The sequence below is a fragment of the Eleutherodactylus coqui genome, chromosome 7, assembly GCF_035609145.1.
Source record: "Eleutherodactylus coqui strain aEleCoq1 chromosome 7, aEleCoq1.hap1, whole genome shotgun sequence".
In the NCBI taxonomy this organism is placed as follows: Eukaryota; Metazoa; Chordata; class Amphibia; order Anura; family Eleutherodactylidae; genus Eleutherodactylus; species Eleutherodactylus coqui.
Window position 1 is genome coordinate 183,578,085 of NC_089843.1, and position 18,154 is coordinate 183,596,238.

An 18,154-nucleotide genomic window follows, 5' to 3' on the forward strand; every position below is an offset into this window, starting at 1 on the left:
TAAGTCTCACTTCAGTAACGGGAAAAATTTTCGAGGGGATTCTGAGAGACGCCATCGATGAGCACCTCAAGGAGAACGAGGGAATAACTCCTCACCAGCATGGATTCATGAAGGGTTGCTCATGTCAGACAAATCTGATCAGTTTCTACAATGAAGTAAGCTCTAGGCTGGACCTGGGAGAATCTATTGATCTTGTATATCTGGACTTCTCTAAAGCATTTGACACCGTACCACATAGTAGGCTAATATACAAAATGAGACAGCTCGGATTGGGTGAAAACGTGTGTAATTGGGTAAAAAATTGGCTCAATGATAGAAAGCAGAGGGTGGTAATAAATGGCTCATACTCTGATTGGGCCACCGTCGCTAGCGGGGTGCCACAGGGTTCAGTATTGGGCCCCATTCTGTTCAATATATTTATCAACGACCTGATAGAGGGGCTGCACAGCAAAATTTCAATATTTGCAGATGACACAAAATTATACAATATAATTAATGCAATGGAGGACAATGTGCGGCTACAAACGGACCTAGATAAACTGGGGGCTTGGGCAGAAAAATGGCAAATGAAGTTCAATGTTGATAAATGTAAGGTTATGTACATGGGCAGCAAAAATGGATGTTACCAATATACACTTAATGGGGCACTGCTAGGGAAAAGTGATATGGAAAAAGACCTGGGGGTACTAGTGCATTGTAGACTAAACTGGAGTAACCAATGCCAATCAGCTGCTGCAAAGGCAAATAAAGTTTTGGGATGCATTAAAAGAGGTATAGGGCGAAGGATGAGAACATTATCCTCCCACTATATAAGGCACTTGTCAGGCCCCACATGAAATACTGTGTACAGTTCTGGTCACCGGTGCTCAGGGAGGATGTTACGGTATTGGAGGGGGTTCAAAGAAGAGCTGCTAAGCTAGTACATGGAATGATGGGACTAGAATACCCAGAGAGGCTATCCAAATTGGGACTATTTACTCTAGAAAAAAGAAGGTTAAGGGGTGACCAAATAACCATGTATAAGTACATGAGGGGACAATACAAGGATCTCTCCCAGGATCTGTTTATACCCAGTACTATGACGGTAACAAGAGGGCATCTGCTATGATTAGAAGAATGCAGGTTTCATAACCAACATAGAAAAGGGTTCTTTACTGTTAGAGCAGTTAGACTGTGGAACTCTCTGCCTGAGGACGTAGTGATGGCAAAATCCTTAGAGGAGTTTAAAAGGGGACTTGATGTCTTTCTGGAGAGGAAGGATATTACAGGCTATAAATCTAAGGTGATTTGTTAATCCGGGTATACAGGCAGGTAGGAACTATTAGGGGTTGATCCTGGGAACAGTCTGATTGCTATTAGGGAGTCGGGAAGGAATTTTTTCCCCAAAAGGGCTAATTGGCTTCTGCTCTTGGGGTTTTTTGCCTTCCTCTGGATCAACAAAAAAGGAGGCTAAACAGGCTGGACTAGATGGACATTGTCTTCATTCAGCCTTACGAACTATGTTACTACGTGGGACACTTTTAATACTGGGCCAATATAGGGGACGTTACTACTACTGAGGCCAATATAGGGGATGCTACTACTACTGGGGCCAAGCCAGGGGACGCTATTATCGGTACTACTGGGGCCGATATAGGGAGTCACTATTACTACTGGGGCTGCAATAAGGGTCACTATTAGTACTGAGGCCAATATTGGAGATGCTATCGCTACTGGGGCCACCAATATAGGAGAGCTATTACTAATGGGGCCAATATAGGGAACGCTAATACTAATGGGGTCACCAATATAGGGGTCCCTATTACTACACAGAGTGGATTTGCTGCAGAATGTACAGTAGCTGTAAAGTGGATAAGATTTTGAAAATCTCATCCGCACGCTGTGGAAAAAATCTTCACAAAACCCATGCGGATATTGACATGTGGTGCGGGATTTAATTCTGCAGCATATTAATTTTAAATATAATGTATAGCAATAGCCCATCCAGCGCTCCAGCGTTCCTCCCTGTTTTTTTAAATGTCCCTGTCCTTTTTATAACGACGGAGGTAAAAATTATATGTTGTGATAAGCCCCTCCTCTAACCGCTCCCCTGACCACACCTTGGGGCTCCACGAGAAACTTTTGCATCAAAAAGGGCTCCATGGCTGAAAAGGTTTGGAAACTACTGCTCTAAAACATCACACGTGCTTTGCTTAACCAGTGCTGCCCACACGAGCAATGCTAGCCTGTCAGATCAGCATGCAGTGTCCTAGGCTGGGCCCACACGGGGGCTGATTTGCAGTGGAATGTCCGCAGCGGGCAGATCAGTAGCGGTAAGCCTGCCTCAAAGCTTGCACCATTCAATGTAGATTTTAAAGTGAGTTTTGTCGCATATTTCTGTGTAGAATTCACCCATCATTGAGAAGAGGTGAATTCCGCAGTAGAAACGGCAATAATATTGGCATGCTGCGGAACTGAATCCGGCAACGTGTGTCAATTTCCCCACGGGTTTTGTTCAAATTATTTCTACAGCTTGTCCATGAGATTTTCGAAATCTCATCCATTTTGCTGCTCCTGTAAATGCCTCAGAATTTCCGTGTGGATCGGTTAAAATAGAAATTTTGTGGCAAATCTGCCTTGTCTGGAAGTCCCCCTAAGAATGGTTTCACATGGGAGTACAGAAATGTCAATGGGTTTGTACACATTTCCTGATTTTCAGCGCACATTTCTCCCATGCCAAAAAAATGTAACCTGCCCTACTTTTGTGCGCATTTGCACACCAACGGTGCCCACAGAAGTCTATATTTGCAAGGTGATGCGTGAAACACTGGGCAATTCCATGATAAAAAAGAACATATCTGGAACTCATTAGAGGTCCTAATACACAGAACTTACAGTTCTGTAATAACTTCTGCTACATTTGTGGAAAGTCATCTGCACTAAGGTCACTTTTGGGTAAAGCACATTGGCTTCAACCGTTGGGTTATTACATGTATATTTGATCTCCACTCTCTCTCACCAAATATAATTTAGGGCTTCTTCACACGAGTATATTTACGAATGCAAAAAGTACGTGTGCAATGCACAGAGAATAGAACCCATTGATATCAATGGCTTCATGGACATTTCCTTTCCTTCTGCGTGCATTTCAGCGTGCTGGTTTTTGTGTGCATATTTGCACCAAAGAGCCCCATAGAAGTCTATAAGGGGCACGCAATGTGCAACGGAATGCGCTGAAATACAGTGCAAAAACATAGTGCAGAAAATATCTAGACCTCATTAAGTTAAATAGGGATTTAAATTAAGGCGTAGTAGTGTCCCGTGTGCAAAAAGCCATGTCCTACATTTGCAAACAGTACAGTAAAATACACCAATACATACATAAAAAAGCATTCTTATAGTGCAAATATGTTGCGCTAAAGTGCGCGCAATTGCGCATATGTGAAGCCATCCTTAATTAGAGCTCCTTCGCACAAGCATATGTGCAATTGTATTTGTGCTGTGAACAAGGTTTTTTTGCACACGTATCAGCGTATTTTTGCGCTTCCACGGCATGTTCATTTGCGCCGACAGGCAAACACGCCCTGATTTAAATGGCTCTTTTGTCCAATGAGTTCCAGATGTATTCTTTTTCTAGTGGAATTACACTGTTTTTCATGCATTTGCTTGCCTAATGTGCCTGCCTTTGAGCAACCCCCATAGACTTCTGTGGGGACCTTTGGTGCACAAACGCACACAAAAATAGAGCATGCTGCGTTTTCTGTCACGCACAAAAGAAGGAAATGAGAACAAACCCATTAAAATCAATAGGCTCTATAATCTGCATACTGCACGCGTAAATTTTGCGTGCACAAAATTGCCTCTGTGAAGCCACCGTTAGTCAGAGAACTGTACAAGGGCAGGGTATTACATCTGACGGCTCCAGTGGTTTCCTGTCAATCTGATCTCTGTTCAGCAGCTCTAGACATGGCTTTGTAACAGAGGTCCCCGGAATGACCCCTCTTGTGAACTGTGATGCCCACATGCAGCCAAGATGAGATCCATCCTACTGGCTCAAACTTGTTAACACAATTTCTGGCTAAACCGCTAGATAAGCTAAAATCATGAAAGACGACTATTGTTAAATCTAACTTTCCAAATAAGATTACGTGGAATTTTCTTTCAAGGGAAAGCTGGATTTTCGGTGTGAAAATGTTAAAAGCAGCATTCACATTACCCATACATGAGTCAAATCGAAATTCTTCATCAACCACATTATGCAGGAAGGGAATGTGCAGGGTAATATGTGAGAGCAACATATTTCACCAGATTTTCTCTGCACTGCGATATAAATACATTGAATGCAGACGGGCGCTGTAAGACGTCTGCAAATACTTATTAACCTATTTTCTCAACTCAGCTTTCCCTGCAAGGCCCCTACATGTAACATCCTCAGATCTGGCTCTCATCAAAGAAGCTATCACTCACATCCTTCCTCCCTTCTCCAGCCTGAAGCGTGTGTTCTTCAGTGAGGAGTCAAAACTCGAATGTACATCATAACCCAAAGAACAAGACCTATGAGGGGGTGAGTGACACAAATAGGTCAACAGCCTATATGTGCAGGAGTGCACTTGCAATGGTTTGCAAGAAAATGAAGGGTTATGGGCTATATGAATAAATATTACATGAATACAAAAACAAAACGGTAGAAGTTCCCTTTAGCAGTCAAGTGGCTGCTTTAATTTTCTACGACACAATAATGTAAACTGGCATCTGATATAATAATGCTGAATTATTGGGCAGTGATCAACAGGAGAGTTGGTGGCATGTCTATGGCACCAATCCGAGCATGCACTGGTCTGCTGAGAGTTGTCATCACAGTGTAGGGCAAATACAGGTGGGCAGGATTCTCTCTATTGCCTATAAGCTCTCACTGCTGCATGTACTCAGGATGGCAGGGGAAGGTTGGCAGCTGGACCGCACTTTGCAGGTCTTTCTGAAAGTGGTCATAAAATTATAGAGTTGGAAGGGACTTCCAGGGTCATCGGGTCTATCCCCCTGCTCAATGCAAGATTCATTGACAGATGCTATCCCAGATGGATGTCTGTCCAGCCTTTGTTTGAAGACTTACATTGAAGGAGAACTCACCACCTCCCGTGGTAACCTGTTCCACTCGTTGATCACGCTCACTAGTCAGAACGTTTTTTCTAATATCTAATGTGTGTCTCCTCCCTTTCAGTTTCATCCATTGCTTCTAGTCTTTCCTTGTGCAAATGAGAATAGGGCTGATCCCTCTGCAGTGTGACAACCCTTCAGATATTTGTAGACAGCTATTAAGTCTCCTCTCAGCCTTCTTTTTTTGCAAGCTAAACATTCCCAGATCCTTTAACCAGTCTTCATAGGACATGATTTGCAGACCACTTGCCATCTTGGTAACTCTTCTTTGAACTTGTTACAGTTTGTCTATGTCTTTTTTAAATTGGGGTGCCCAGAACTGGACACAGGATTCCAGATGAGGTCTGACTAAGGTAATCTAATGAAAGTGCGTAATATGCCACAGATTTTTCACCATCAGAAGGCTTTGAACTCAAACCCCTTTGGCACTGCTCGGAGATTTCTGTTACTGAAAATCTTATACAGCCTTCTAAACAAAAGATTGCTGATTGAAAATCTCTGAGCAGTACCAAAGAGGTTTTAGGCCTCATGTCCACGGGCAAATTAAGATTTTAAATCCGCAGCGTTTTTCCTGCACGTGGATGCGCACCCCATAAGGATGCATTAGACACCCGCAGGTAGTTAAATACCTGCAGATGTCATTTTTCCCTGCAGGCGCGGGTGCCGCGTGCAGGAAAAAAATCCAGACAAACTCCATTTAGGTGTGGGTCTCCCGCAGGCTTCTATCGCAGTCTATGGAAGCCGTCCGGATCCGCAGGAGACCCGCACCTGAATTAAACTCACCTGCTCCGGGCGATGCAGGTCTTTCTTCCTTCCTTCTTCGTGGCCGGAACTTCTTTCTTAGGCCCGGCGGATGTGCCCGGCACATGCGCGCGGCACGCAGCCGGCGTGCCGAGCACATCCGCCGGGCCGAAGAAAGAAGATCCGGCCGCGAAGAAGGGAAGACCTGCACGGCCCGCAGCAGGTGAGTTTATTCTTATTTTCAGCCCTCATGTCCGCGGGGCAGGAGGGACCCGCTACGGATTCTCCATGGAGAATCCGTAGCGGGCCTGATTTTCCCCGTGGACATGAGGCCTTAGATTTTTAATAAAGCCTTTTCATCCTGGAAATCAGTGGTGATCTCAGATGTTTTTATCACATATTAGAAATTGGAAAGCCATTTTGACTGGGTTTGCCCTTCAAAGGGATTGTCGAACATTCGAAAAAATAGCAGCTGTCATTCAAAAACAGTGGCGCACCTTTCCACAAGTTGTGCATATTGCAGTACATCCACATTCACTTCATTAAAGCTGAAGAGAAACCATTATTTTGTAATCCTGGACAACACAAGGTCTATGTCGTCCTTGTATGTTTGTGTACGGTATGAGCACTGCGTATGTTTTATGCGTGTTTGTATAACCTCCTCTTCATAAAAGTGCTGTGCATGACAATACTAGAAGTTACAATAAGTGAAGTCCAGATCAGGGGGGCTGTAACTTTATTGTCACATATACTTATTCCCTCTGTGAATCCTTATGGCTGATTAGTGGGGTCAGGAGTTGCCATGTGATCCCCTTGTCAAAACACTTAGCTGTCATTTGTATTTTTTAGTGGCGTAGCATAGCATAAATGCCCCAAAAGGTCCAGTTACATGGCTAAAACTGCAAAATTCTGGTATCCAAACAATAAATAAATAAACCCAAGTATGTGTATGTATATATAAAACTGAATTTAGAGGGTGGCCGAACTATTGTGAAAAGTAATCAAATCAAAGGTGGGAACTATGTCAATATGCCCTCTTTGATCCAATGGGCGAAAGCAGAAGACTCCCTGAAGAGTGACCAGAGTGGACAAACTTTGAAACAGGTATCACAGGTGTTTTGACTTAACTAGCAGCAATTAGATCCTCCATTCTCATAATGTTATGGAAAGTGTCTACCCTTTGGGATCTCATTGTTGTAGACACAGCTCTCACCAACCCTGGGACAAGCTGAGCCATAACTCATAATACATGAGGCAGCAAAGAAGCCCCCTTTTAACTGAAGCTATAGGAGTCTGTGTAATGGAGAGCAGAGTTCATTCTGGACTCCTGTGCGCATAGGTTGCCCATCTGGTTTTTAGTGTAGGGCATCTCCACAAATTATGTGTCATAGTGCCTTTATTAGATGGGCATCTCGGAGACCTCAGAAAGCATAATGAAGGAGAACAGGAGTTCTTTACTAGCATGTTAGGATTGTAAAATGTGTATCTTGCAGCATACAAGAAATGGGGGTCTTGTGCGTAAGCAAAAATGAATGCTCTTAATCCAAAGGAGCAAAGGAATTACCCAATTCCTTTTCTCATTCTCTTATGAACAATGGGACTGACAGACCACCCCTGGACCCCTGCAGAAGAGATATCAAGTGTGGGTAGATCTTAAACCCATAGCATTTCAAATTGTGTTAAAGAAAAAGTTAAGGTTCTTTTGAAAGCAAGAAGAGAAAAAAAATGAAAAACGGACGTATCTTCAAGCGGTTATGACTAATTTGGTCATTTATCTATTTGTCTATGGATCACATTCCTTATAAATGTATGCTCAGTGATAGAGTACAGCTATTAAATATATTACGAGCAGCACAAATAATTCTACTACTGCAATAAATAAAAACAGATTAGCAAATTAGCATCATGGCTCTACAAATAACACTATATCTTCTTTCATCCAACTTTAATAACAAAAAAAAACCTATAAAATCCTTTTAGAGGGGGATATGTCTTAATAAAACTTGTGAGATGCCAGAAGATGCCATCTGTAGACTTGGACCCCTACTGATATGCAAACTGAATAGTCTGCAGTGTTCACTATCACAAGCTGTGTGGTAGACAGAAATCTACAAATAGTGTCAAATGAGTTTGGGGCTTCACAATATACCGTACTATGGTGCATCAATGGGTGGGTGGGAGTTCATGAACCCCCACCGGTGGTATTTTATGGCATGCCAAAAGGAATATTAAGGTGGCTGCCCCATGTTTAGCTGTAATGTCTGAACATAAGTTCCTTACAGTATATGGTAGTTTATAAGATAAATTACTAGAATTCTGAAACTAATTGAAATCACTATGAATTAAGTAATATTCATAAAACCAGATAAATATGACCGAGAGTAATGGTAATCCTGTTTATGAGCAGTGATGAATGGGAACTTTACACTGCGTCCAATATAATTCACAGTAAGGACACATCACTGGTTTTCATGATCACATAATTAAAAAGGAGAAAATAAACCAAGAGGAGCAAATATTAAGACAGACCGACTGCTCTTTACAGAGTCCAACACATGATTAAAGAGTAGAGATACACAGGATGCCGGACATTGGTGCTGCCCCTACAAGTATAGGTTAATATGGTTGAGTGCATATGAAATACATCATTATCCTAGACATGCAATCATGAAATAATCACGGGGTCCACTAAGCCTCTATTCAGTCCCTGCAGTAAGAGACAATGAGATCCATTTAGCGACAGAGCACAAGCTTTACGCCTTAATATTAGGATGATGTCAGAAGGGTTCTAACTGCATCTACTGAATGGTCACTCTACCTACTAAGGGCTGATAACGAAAGACAGAGGGCACTGCAAATAAATTAATGTACCTGAGAAGACACTGCCAATTACAAGTACTGAGAGGGATCCATTAAAGACCCCTTTAACCCCTTAGTGACCAGGCTTTTTTGCTTTTTTCCATTTTTGTTTTTTCCTACTCCTTTTTAAAAAATCGTAGCTCCTTTATTTATCCATCAAAGTCGCTGTATGAGGGCTTGTTTTTTGCGGGACGAGTTGTATTTTTCAATGGCACTATTTATTGTACCATATAATGTACTGAAAAACTTTTTAAAAATTCTTAGCGGAGAGAAATGGAAAAAAACCCGACATTCCACCATCTTTCGGTGCGTCCTGTTTCTACGACGCACAAACTGCAACAAAAACGACCTGATATTTTTATTCTATGGGTCAGTACGATTACTACGATACCAAACTTATATAGTATTGTTTTTGCTGTAGTACTTGTATTTTTTTTTTAAGATATTACATTTTTTTCAAATATTTTCTGCGGTCATTTTGTGCGCGCGATAACTTTTATTTTTCAGTCGACGTAGTTGAGCAAGGGCTCATTTTTTGCGGGATGTCCTGTAGTTTCCGATAGTATCAATTTGGAATACATACGACTTTTTGACCGCTTTTTATTGCGTTTTTTCTGGGAGACAGGGTAACTAAAAAAATGCATTTCTGGCGTTCTTTATTTTTTTTTTCGGACGACGTTCACCGTGCAGAAAAAATAATGCACTACTTTGATAGAACGGACTTTTACGGATGCGGCGATATCAAATACATATTTTTATTTTATGATTTAGATTTTTTAATAATAGATATGGCAAAAGGGGGGTGATTTAAACTTTTATAACTTTTTTTTTTTACGATTTAAAAAACGTTATTGATCTTTTCTTTTACTTTACTTTGAAGTCCCCCTAGGGGACTTTAACATGCGATGCTTTGATCGCTCTTGCAGTATGACGTAATGCTATAGCATTACGTCATACTGCTTTTTTACAGGCAGTCTATGAAGCCACCCTGTGTGGATGGCTTGATAGGCAGTCTGCTAACTCAGCCCTGGGGCCATTCATTAGGCCCCCGGCTGCCATGACACCTGCACGGATCCCCCGATCTCACCGCGGGGGGGGGGGGGGGCGTGCGAGACCCCCAAACAGCGTTCGGGGGATTTAAATGCCGCTGTCAGAATTGACGGCTATTGCCCGCGGGTGTCAGCTGTAATAAACAGCTGACGCCCGCGCTGTATGGAGGGAGATAGCGGCGCTACCTCCCTCCATACACGTCCTGCAGCTGCAGGACGTAAAAACACTATGGCCCGGTCGTTAAGGGGTTAAAGGGAATCTATCATCTATCTTTAGCAGTATATGGTAAGATCATGGGCTGAAAGTAGATGAGCCATGGAGTCCGGGGATGTAAGTGTTATACTTACCTTCCCCAGAGTTCACACGGAGTCAGCGCTGAAAGCCGTAGCTGACTGCATGGAGCGGCCTACCGTGTAGGACTACTTAGCACGCTGCTCAATGCACTAAAGTGGCAGATTTGAGTGCTGATACCGGGGAAACGACATGGAAGGGAAGTATAACACTTACATCCCCGGACTCTATGGGTTATCTACTTTCAACCCATAAGCTTAGCATACAGGGCTAAATGTAGGTGACAGATTCTCTTTAATGTACTTCTCCCCAGTCATTAACTGACACATAACCAAATAGCCCAAAGGACCGCCGTGTGAACATTTTGATTGTACATTGTACTTACTGAGGGGTTTAAGAATGTTGGACCCGTGCTCATCAGCGTTTTCTGTATCCGATTTCTCAACATCGGAATAATTCTCTGATTTATCCTTCTCTTCTTTTTTGTCTTTGTGGCTGGTTCTACGTCTATGACGTCTCCTCCTCCGGTAGCTCTTAGGAACATGAACTCCAATGTAGACAGTGTGATGACCTTAGGTAAAAAAATCCAGAAAGTGTTAGTACAAACTATACTGGCAAAGTTATTCTTCATTACAATATTTCCAACATACAATAGTCATTCCATTGGCCATTGTAACTTGAAAGCAGATTACAAGACTGAATCTGTGACCATGCACTTTGCTGGACAATCCAGCCAACCCGCATAGGCACTGGTAAAAACCCCTGTATTACTGCACTGATTGGCTGTCTAGTAACGCTTCTCCACAATACAATGCAATTCCACATGTCCTGTATATCTATTTTCTTGTATCAGAATGAACTGCTAATTTGAACATCAAGGTATGGTGGTTCCAAATTATTCTTGTGGCACATCTGTATAGTGTACCAGATCCTGAAGACATTCCTGGCCTCAAATAGAAAGTGATTAATAGCTTCCAGCAACACTGTCTGACTTGTATATGTAAGGATTGCTTTACCTGTACTAGTTATCTACAAAACAATACAACATGGATCTTGTGGCTCTGCATGAAACACATAGACGGGGCAGGCTGTGGCAAGGGTTGGCCACCCACAGTGGTACTGAAAGAAGCTGGCAGCTACTTCGAGCTCAACTAGACTCTCAATGGACTTGTGGAGTACTTTTGCACCACCAAGTGTGGCCCACAATCATCAAGCTTATTGTGCAACTCTGTGTATTTGCAACCAACAAGCATCAGCGCCTCTGTTGTGGAAGAAAATAAAGCCATCTGTTTAACAGCCTGCAACTGATTCTTAAAAAGGATCCCGCTAACTACCTTTTACAAAATGTCCTATTAATCTAATTGTATTATCTACTTTAATCCTGTAATCGGAAAGGAATCTTTTGTTGCACTGCTGAGAGAAATAACCCCCCAAAAAACAATGCTTATTAGGCCTTATTCACACAAGCATTTTTACATGGCTAATTTAGCTGCGATAAAAAATCGTGACCATCTGAAGCATTGGATTCCAATGTATTCTTTCAGATGGCCGGTTTTTCGCCATGTAAAAACATTGCATCCCATATTTATAGGACATTGGCAGATGATTTTATGTGTGGCTGGAAAAGATAAGTTGTGCTCTATCTTTCAGACGATATACACTGGGGGCTCCTATCTACTCCTATGGGAGCTGCCGAAAAAGGGAGGGAGTTTAGCTGTGGCCAACGCTGCTAAAACATGTCAGCTGGCTCTATTTAACTAATAGAAGCCATGCTGAGGATTTATCTCGAACCAAAGGAATTCCAGGCTGCGGCGTATATCCGCCTGGTCGTGTGAATGGACGAAAAAACGCTAATTTTAGCTGTCACTCGGATTTCTCGCATACATGAGTTTTTTCGGCTGCAAAGCGGCAGACGTAAAAATGCATCGCCCATGTAACATAGTATGTTAGGCTGAATGAAGGCAATGTCCATCTAGTTCAGCCTGTTTCCACCCTCTAGTTGATCCAGAGGAAGGCAAAAACCCCAAGAGGCAGAAGCCAATTAACCCAATTCCCGACTCCATAATGGCAATCAGACTAATCCCTGGATCAACCCCTAATAGTTCCTACCTGACTGTTAGACCCGGAACTACAAACCCGCTGGTCACCTAATGTCTATATCCTGTAATATCCTTCCACTCTAGAAAGACATCTAGTCCCCTCTTTAACTCCTCAATGGATTTTGCCATCACCACATCCTCAGGAAGAGAGTTCCACGGTCTCACTGCTCTTACAGTAAAGAAACCCCCTTCTGTGTTGGTGATGAATTCTGCTTTCTTCTAGACATAGCGGATGCCCTTTTGTTACTGACACAGTCCTGGGTATAAACAGATCATGGTAGAGATCCTTGTATTGTCCTTTAATGTATTTATACATAGTAACGTGGTCGCCCCTTAGCTGTCTTTCTTCCAGGGTGAGTAATCCTAATTTTGATAGCCTCTATGGATATTCTAGTCATTGCATTCTATTGGGGCTGACAAGTGCCTTATATAGCGGAAGAATAATGTTCTCGTCCCTCGCCCCTATACCTTCTTTAATGCACCCCAAGACTTTATTTGCTTTTGCAGCAGCTGACTGGCATTCATTGCTCCAGTTAAGTCTATAGTCCACTAGTACCCCCAGGTCTTTTTCCATATCACTTTTCCCTAGCAGTACCCCATTTAATGTATATTGTTAACATCCGTTTCTCCTGCCCATGTGCATAACCTTTGTGAGGGATTAGCGTTTAGGATTGGTAGCAACCTGGGCATAAGCAGTCAGACAGTGACACATGGGATAAAGTCTTTAGTCCAGGCTTCGCCTGGGTTTATTTCAGTGCAAACAAAGCAAAATACAGGCCTTAACTTCAGGCCAACATAAAGTAAATCCTGCTCGCCCGAGCACTTACTAAACATGGAGCGTCCCTGTCTACACACTGGTAACCAAATGGCTCCTGCACACAGCCAGCCAGGACTCTCAGACCTGCAAAGGTCTCAGCTCTCTCTCCAGGCCCTGTAGGCCCAGGCTTTATAAGGGCTGGTACCAGCCTCACCTGGTACGTGGGAGTGACCATCCCACCCTTCACTTTGGTCACTCCAGGAAAAGCCGGCCCGGATTATGCGGCTTGGAGCCACTTACTTGCTACAACTAGAGATGAGCGAGCACCAAAATGCTCGAGTGCTCGTTACTCGGGACGAAATTATCGCGATGCTCGAGGGTTCGTTTCGAGTAACGAACCCCATTGAAGTCAATGGGCGACTCGAGCATTTTTGTATATCGCCGATGCTCGCTAAGGTTTCCATTTGTGAAAATCTGGGCAATTCAAGAAAGTGATGGGAACAACACAGCAACGGATAGGGCAGGCGAGGGGCTACATGTTGGGCTGCATCTCAAGTTCCCAGGTCCCACTATTAAGCCACAATAGTGGCAAGAGTGGGCCCCCACCCTCCCAACAACCTTTACTTCTGAAAAGCCCTCATTAGCAATGCATACCTTAGCTAAGCACCACACTACCTCCAACAAAGCACAATCACTGCCTGCATGACACTCCGCTGCCACTTCTCCTGGGTTACATGCTGCCCAACCCCCCCCCCCCCCCACCCGCACGACGCAGTGTCCACAGCGCACACCAAAGTGTCCCTGCGCATCCTTCAGCTGCACTCATGCCACACCACCCTCATGTCTATTTATAAGTGCGTCTGCCATGAGGAGGAACCGCAGGCACACACTGCAGAGGGTTGGCATGGCTAGGCAGCGACCCTCTTTAAAAGGGGCGGGGTGATAGCCCACAATGCTGTACAGAAGCAATGAGAAATATAATCCTGTGCCACCGCCATCAGGAGCTGCACACGTGGGCATAGCAATGGGGAACCTATGTGCCACACACTATTCATTCTGTCAAGGTGTCTGCATGCCCCAGTCAGACCGCGGTTTTTTATAAATAGTCACAGGCAGGTACAACTCCGCAATGGGAATTCCGTGTGCACTCAAAGCATGGGTGGCTCCCTGGAACCCACCGGCTGTACATAAATGTATCCCATTGCAGTGCCCATCACAGCTGAGGTAACGTCCGATTAAATGCAGGTGGGCTTCGGCTCACACTGCATGCCCCAGTCAGACTGGGGTTCTTTAGAAGTGGGCACATGCAGTTACAACTCCGTGTGGACCGATAGCATGGGTGGGTGCCAGGAAGCCACCGGCGGTACATAAATATATCCCATTGCATTGCCCATCACAGCTGAGGTAATGTCATGTTTAATGCAGGTGGGCTTCGGCCCACACTGCATGCCCCAGTCAGACTGGGGTTCCTTAGAAGTGGACACATGCAGTTACAACTCCCTGTGGACCCACAGCATGGGTGGCTCCCTGGAACCCACCGGCTGTACATAAATGTATCCCATTGCAGTGCCCATCACAGCTGAGGTAGCGTCTGATTAAATGCAGGTGGGCTTCGGCCCACACTGCATGCCCCAGTCAGACTGGGGTTCTTTAGAAGTGGACACATGCAGTTACAACTTCGTGTGGACCCACAGCATGGGTGGCTCCCTGGAACCCACCGGCGGTACATAAATATATCCCATTGGAGTGCCCAGCACAGCTGAGGTAACGTCAGCTTTAATGCAGGTGGGCAAAAAATTAATTGGATTACACTGTAGGCAAGGGCCCCAAAAAATTGGTGTACCAACAGTACTAATGTACGTCAGAAAAATTGCCCATGCCCAACCAAGAGGGCAGGTGAAACCCATTAATCGCTTTGGTTAATGTGGCTTAATTTGTAACTAGGCCTGGAGGCAGCCCAGTTAAAATAAAAATTGGTTCAGGTGCAAGTTTCAACGCTTTAATGAGCATTGAAACGTATAAAAATTGTTTACAAAAATTATATGACTGAGCCTTGTGGGCCTAAGAAAAATTGCCCGTTCGGCGTGATTACGTCAGGTTTCAGGAGGAGGAGCAGGAGGAGGAGGATGAATATTATACACAGATTGATGAAGCTAAAAGGTCCACGTTTTTGATGGTGATAGAGAACAATGCTTCCATCCGCGGGTGCAGCCTACGTATTGTTTAGGTATCGCTGCTGTCCGCTGGTGGAGAAGAGAAGTCTGGGGAAATCCAGGCTTTGTTCATCATGATGAGTGTAAGCCTTTCGTCACTGTCGGTTGACAGGCGGGTACGCTTATCTGTGATGATTCCCCCAGCCGCACTAAACACCCTCTCTGACAAGACGCTAGCCGCAGGACAAGCAAGTACCTCCAGGGCATACAGCACGAGTTCAGGCCACGTGTCCAGCTTCGACACCCAGTAGTTGTAGGGGGCAGAGGCGTCACCGAGGACGGTCGTGCGATTGGCTACGTACTCCCTCACCATCCTTTTACAGTGCTCCTGCCGACTCAACCTTGACTGGGGAGTGGTGAAACAGTCTTGCTGGGAAGCCAGAAAGCTGTCAAAGGCCTTAGAGAGTGTTCCCCTGCCTGTGCTGTACATGCTGCCTAATCTCTGTGCCTCCCCTGCTACCTGGCCCTCGGAACTGCGCCTTCGGCCACTAGCGCTGTCGGATGGGAATTTTACCATCAGTTTGTCCGCCAGGGTCCTGTGGTATAGCATCACTCTCGAACCCCTTTCCTCTTCGGGTATGAGAGTAGAAAGGTTCTCCTTATACCGTGGGTCGAGCAGTGTGTACACCCAGTAATCCGTAGTGGCCAGAATGCGTGTAACGCGAGGGTCACGAGAAAGGCATCCTAACATGAAGTCAGCCATGTGTGCCAGGGTACCTGTACGCAACACATGGCTGTCCTCACTAGGAAGATCACTTTTAGGATCCTCCTCCTCCAGCCATACACGCAGAAAGGATGACAGGCAAGCAGCATGGGTACCCTCAGCAGTTGGCCAAGCTGTCTCTTCCCCCTCCTCCTCATCCTCCTCATGCTCCTCCTCCTCCTCAACGCGCTGAGATATAGACAGGAGGGTGCTCTGACTATCCAGCGACATACTGTCTTCCCCCGCCTCTGTTTCCGAGCGCAAAGCGTCTGCCTTTATGCTTTGCAGGGAACTTCTCAAGAGGCATAGCAGAGGAATGGTGACGCTAATGATTGCAGCATCGCCGCTCACCATCTGGGTAGACTCCTCAAAGTTTCCAAGGACCTGGCAGATGTCTGCCAACCAGGCCCACTCTTCTGTAAAGAATTGAGGAGGCTGACTCCCACAGCGCCGCCCATGTTGGAGTTGGTATTCCACTATAGCTCTACGCTGCTCATAGAGCCTGGCCAACATGTGGAGCGTAGAGTTCCACCGTGTGGGCACGTCGCACAGCAGTCGGTGCACTGGCAGAGGAAACCGATGTTGCAGGGTGCACAGGGTGGCAGCGTCCATGTGGGACTTGCGAAAATGTGCGCAGAGCCGGCGCACCTTTCCGAGCAGGTCTGACAAGCGTGGGTAGCTTTTCAGAAAGCGCTGAACCACCAAATTAAAGACGTGGGCCAGGCATGGCACGTGCCTGAGGCTGCCGAGCTGCGGAGCCGCCACCAGGTTACGGCCGTTGTCACACACGACCATGCCCGGTTGGAGGCTCAGCGGCGCAAGCCAGTGGTCGGTATGCTCTGTCAGACCCTGCAGCAGTTCGTGGGCCGTGTGCCTTGTGGGACTTGCGGAAATGTGCGCAGAGCCGGCGCACCTTTCCGAGCAGGTCTGACAAGCGTGGGTAGCTTTTCAGAAAGCGCTGAACCACCAATTTAAAGACGTGGGCCAGGCATGGCACGTGCCTGAGGCTGCCGAGCTGCAGAGCCGCCACCAGGTTACGGCCGTTGTCACACACGACCATGCCCGGTTGGAAGCTCAGCAGCGCAAGCCAGTGGTCGGTCTGCTCTGTCAGACCCTGCAGCAGTTCGTGGGCCGTGTGCCTCTTCTCTCCTAAGCTGAGTAGTTTCAGCACGGCCTGCTGACGCTTGCCCACCGCTGTGCTGCCACGACGCGCGACACCGACTGCTGGCGACGTGCTGCTGCTGACACATCTTGATTGCGAGACAGAGGTTGCGTAGGAGGAGGAGGAGGAGGAGGAGGAGGGTGGTTGAGTGGAGGAAGCATACACCGCCGCAGATACCACCCCCGAGCTGGGGCCTGCAATTCTGGGTGTGGGTAGGACGTGAGCGGTCCCAGGCTCTGACTCTGTCCCAGCCTCCACTAAATTCACCCAATGTGCCGTCAGGGAGATATAGTGGCCCTGCCCGCCTGTGCTTGTCCACATATCCGTTGTTAAGTGGACCTTGCCAGTAACAGCGTTGGTGAGGGCGCGTACAATGTTGCGGGAGACGTGGTCGTGCAGGGCTGGGACGGCACATCGGGAAAAGTAGTGGCGACTGGGAACTGAGTAGCGCGGGGCCGACGCCACCATCATACCTTTGAAAGCCTCCGTTTCCACAACCCTATGCAGCAGCATCTCCAGGCTGATAAATTTGGCTATGTGCACGTTTAACGCTTGAGCGTGCGGGTGCGTGGCGGCGTACTTGCGCTTGCGCTCCAACACTTGCGCTAGCGACGGCTGGACGGTGTGCTGAGAGACATTGGTAGATGGGGCCGAGCACAGCGGAGGTGAGGGTGTGGGTGCAGGCCAGGAGACGGTAGTGCCTGTGTCCTGAGAGGGGGGTTGGATCTCAGTGGCAGGTTGGGGCACAGGGGGAGAGGCAGAGGTGCAAACTGGAGGCGGTGAACGGCCTTCGTCCCACCTTGTGGGGTGCTTGGCCATCATATGTCTGCGCATGCTGGTGGTGGTGAGGCTGGTGGTGGTGGCTCCCCGACTGATCTTGGTGCGACAAAGGTTGCACACCAGTGTTCGTCGGTCGTCTGCACTCTCAGTGAAAAACTGCCACACCTTTGAGCACCTCGGCCTCTGCAGGGTGGCATGGCGCGAGGGGGCGCTTTGGGAAACAGTTGGTGGATTATTCGGTCTGGCCCTGCCTCTACCCCTGGCCACCGCACTGCCTCTTCCAACCTGCCCTGCTGCTGCACTTGCCTCCCCCTCTGAAGACCTGTCCTCAGTAGGCGTAGCAAACCAGGTGGGGTCAGTCACCTC

General features: G+C 46.2%; 1 protein-coding gene across 3 annotated transcripts in view; it reads right to left on the minus strand.

Annotated features, from left to right (window-relative positions):
- SLC4A4 (solute carrier family 4 member 4) overlaps positions 1-18,154 on the minus strand; it is a 319,472-nt gene that overhangs the window by 178,361 nt on the left and 122,957 nt on the right. For all 3 annotated transcript variants that reach the window (XM_066574071.1, XM_066574073.1, XM_066574072.1), the window contains exon 3: positions 10,460-10,645. In XM_066574071.1, the coding sequence (XP_066430168.1) occupies positions 10,460-10,645 (186 nt within the window). The remainder of the gene's footprint in view (positions 1-10,459; positions 10,646-18,154) is intronic.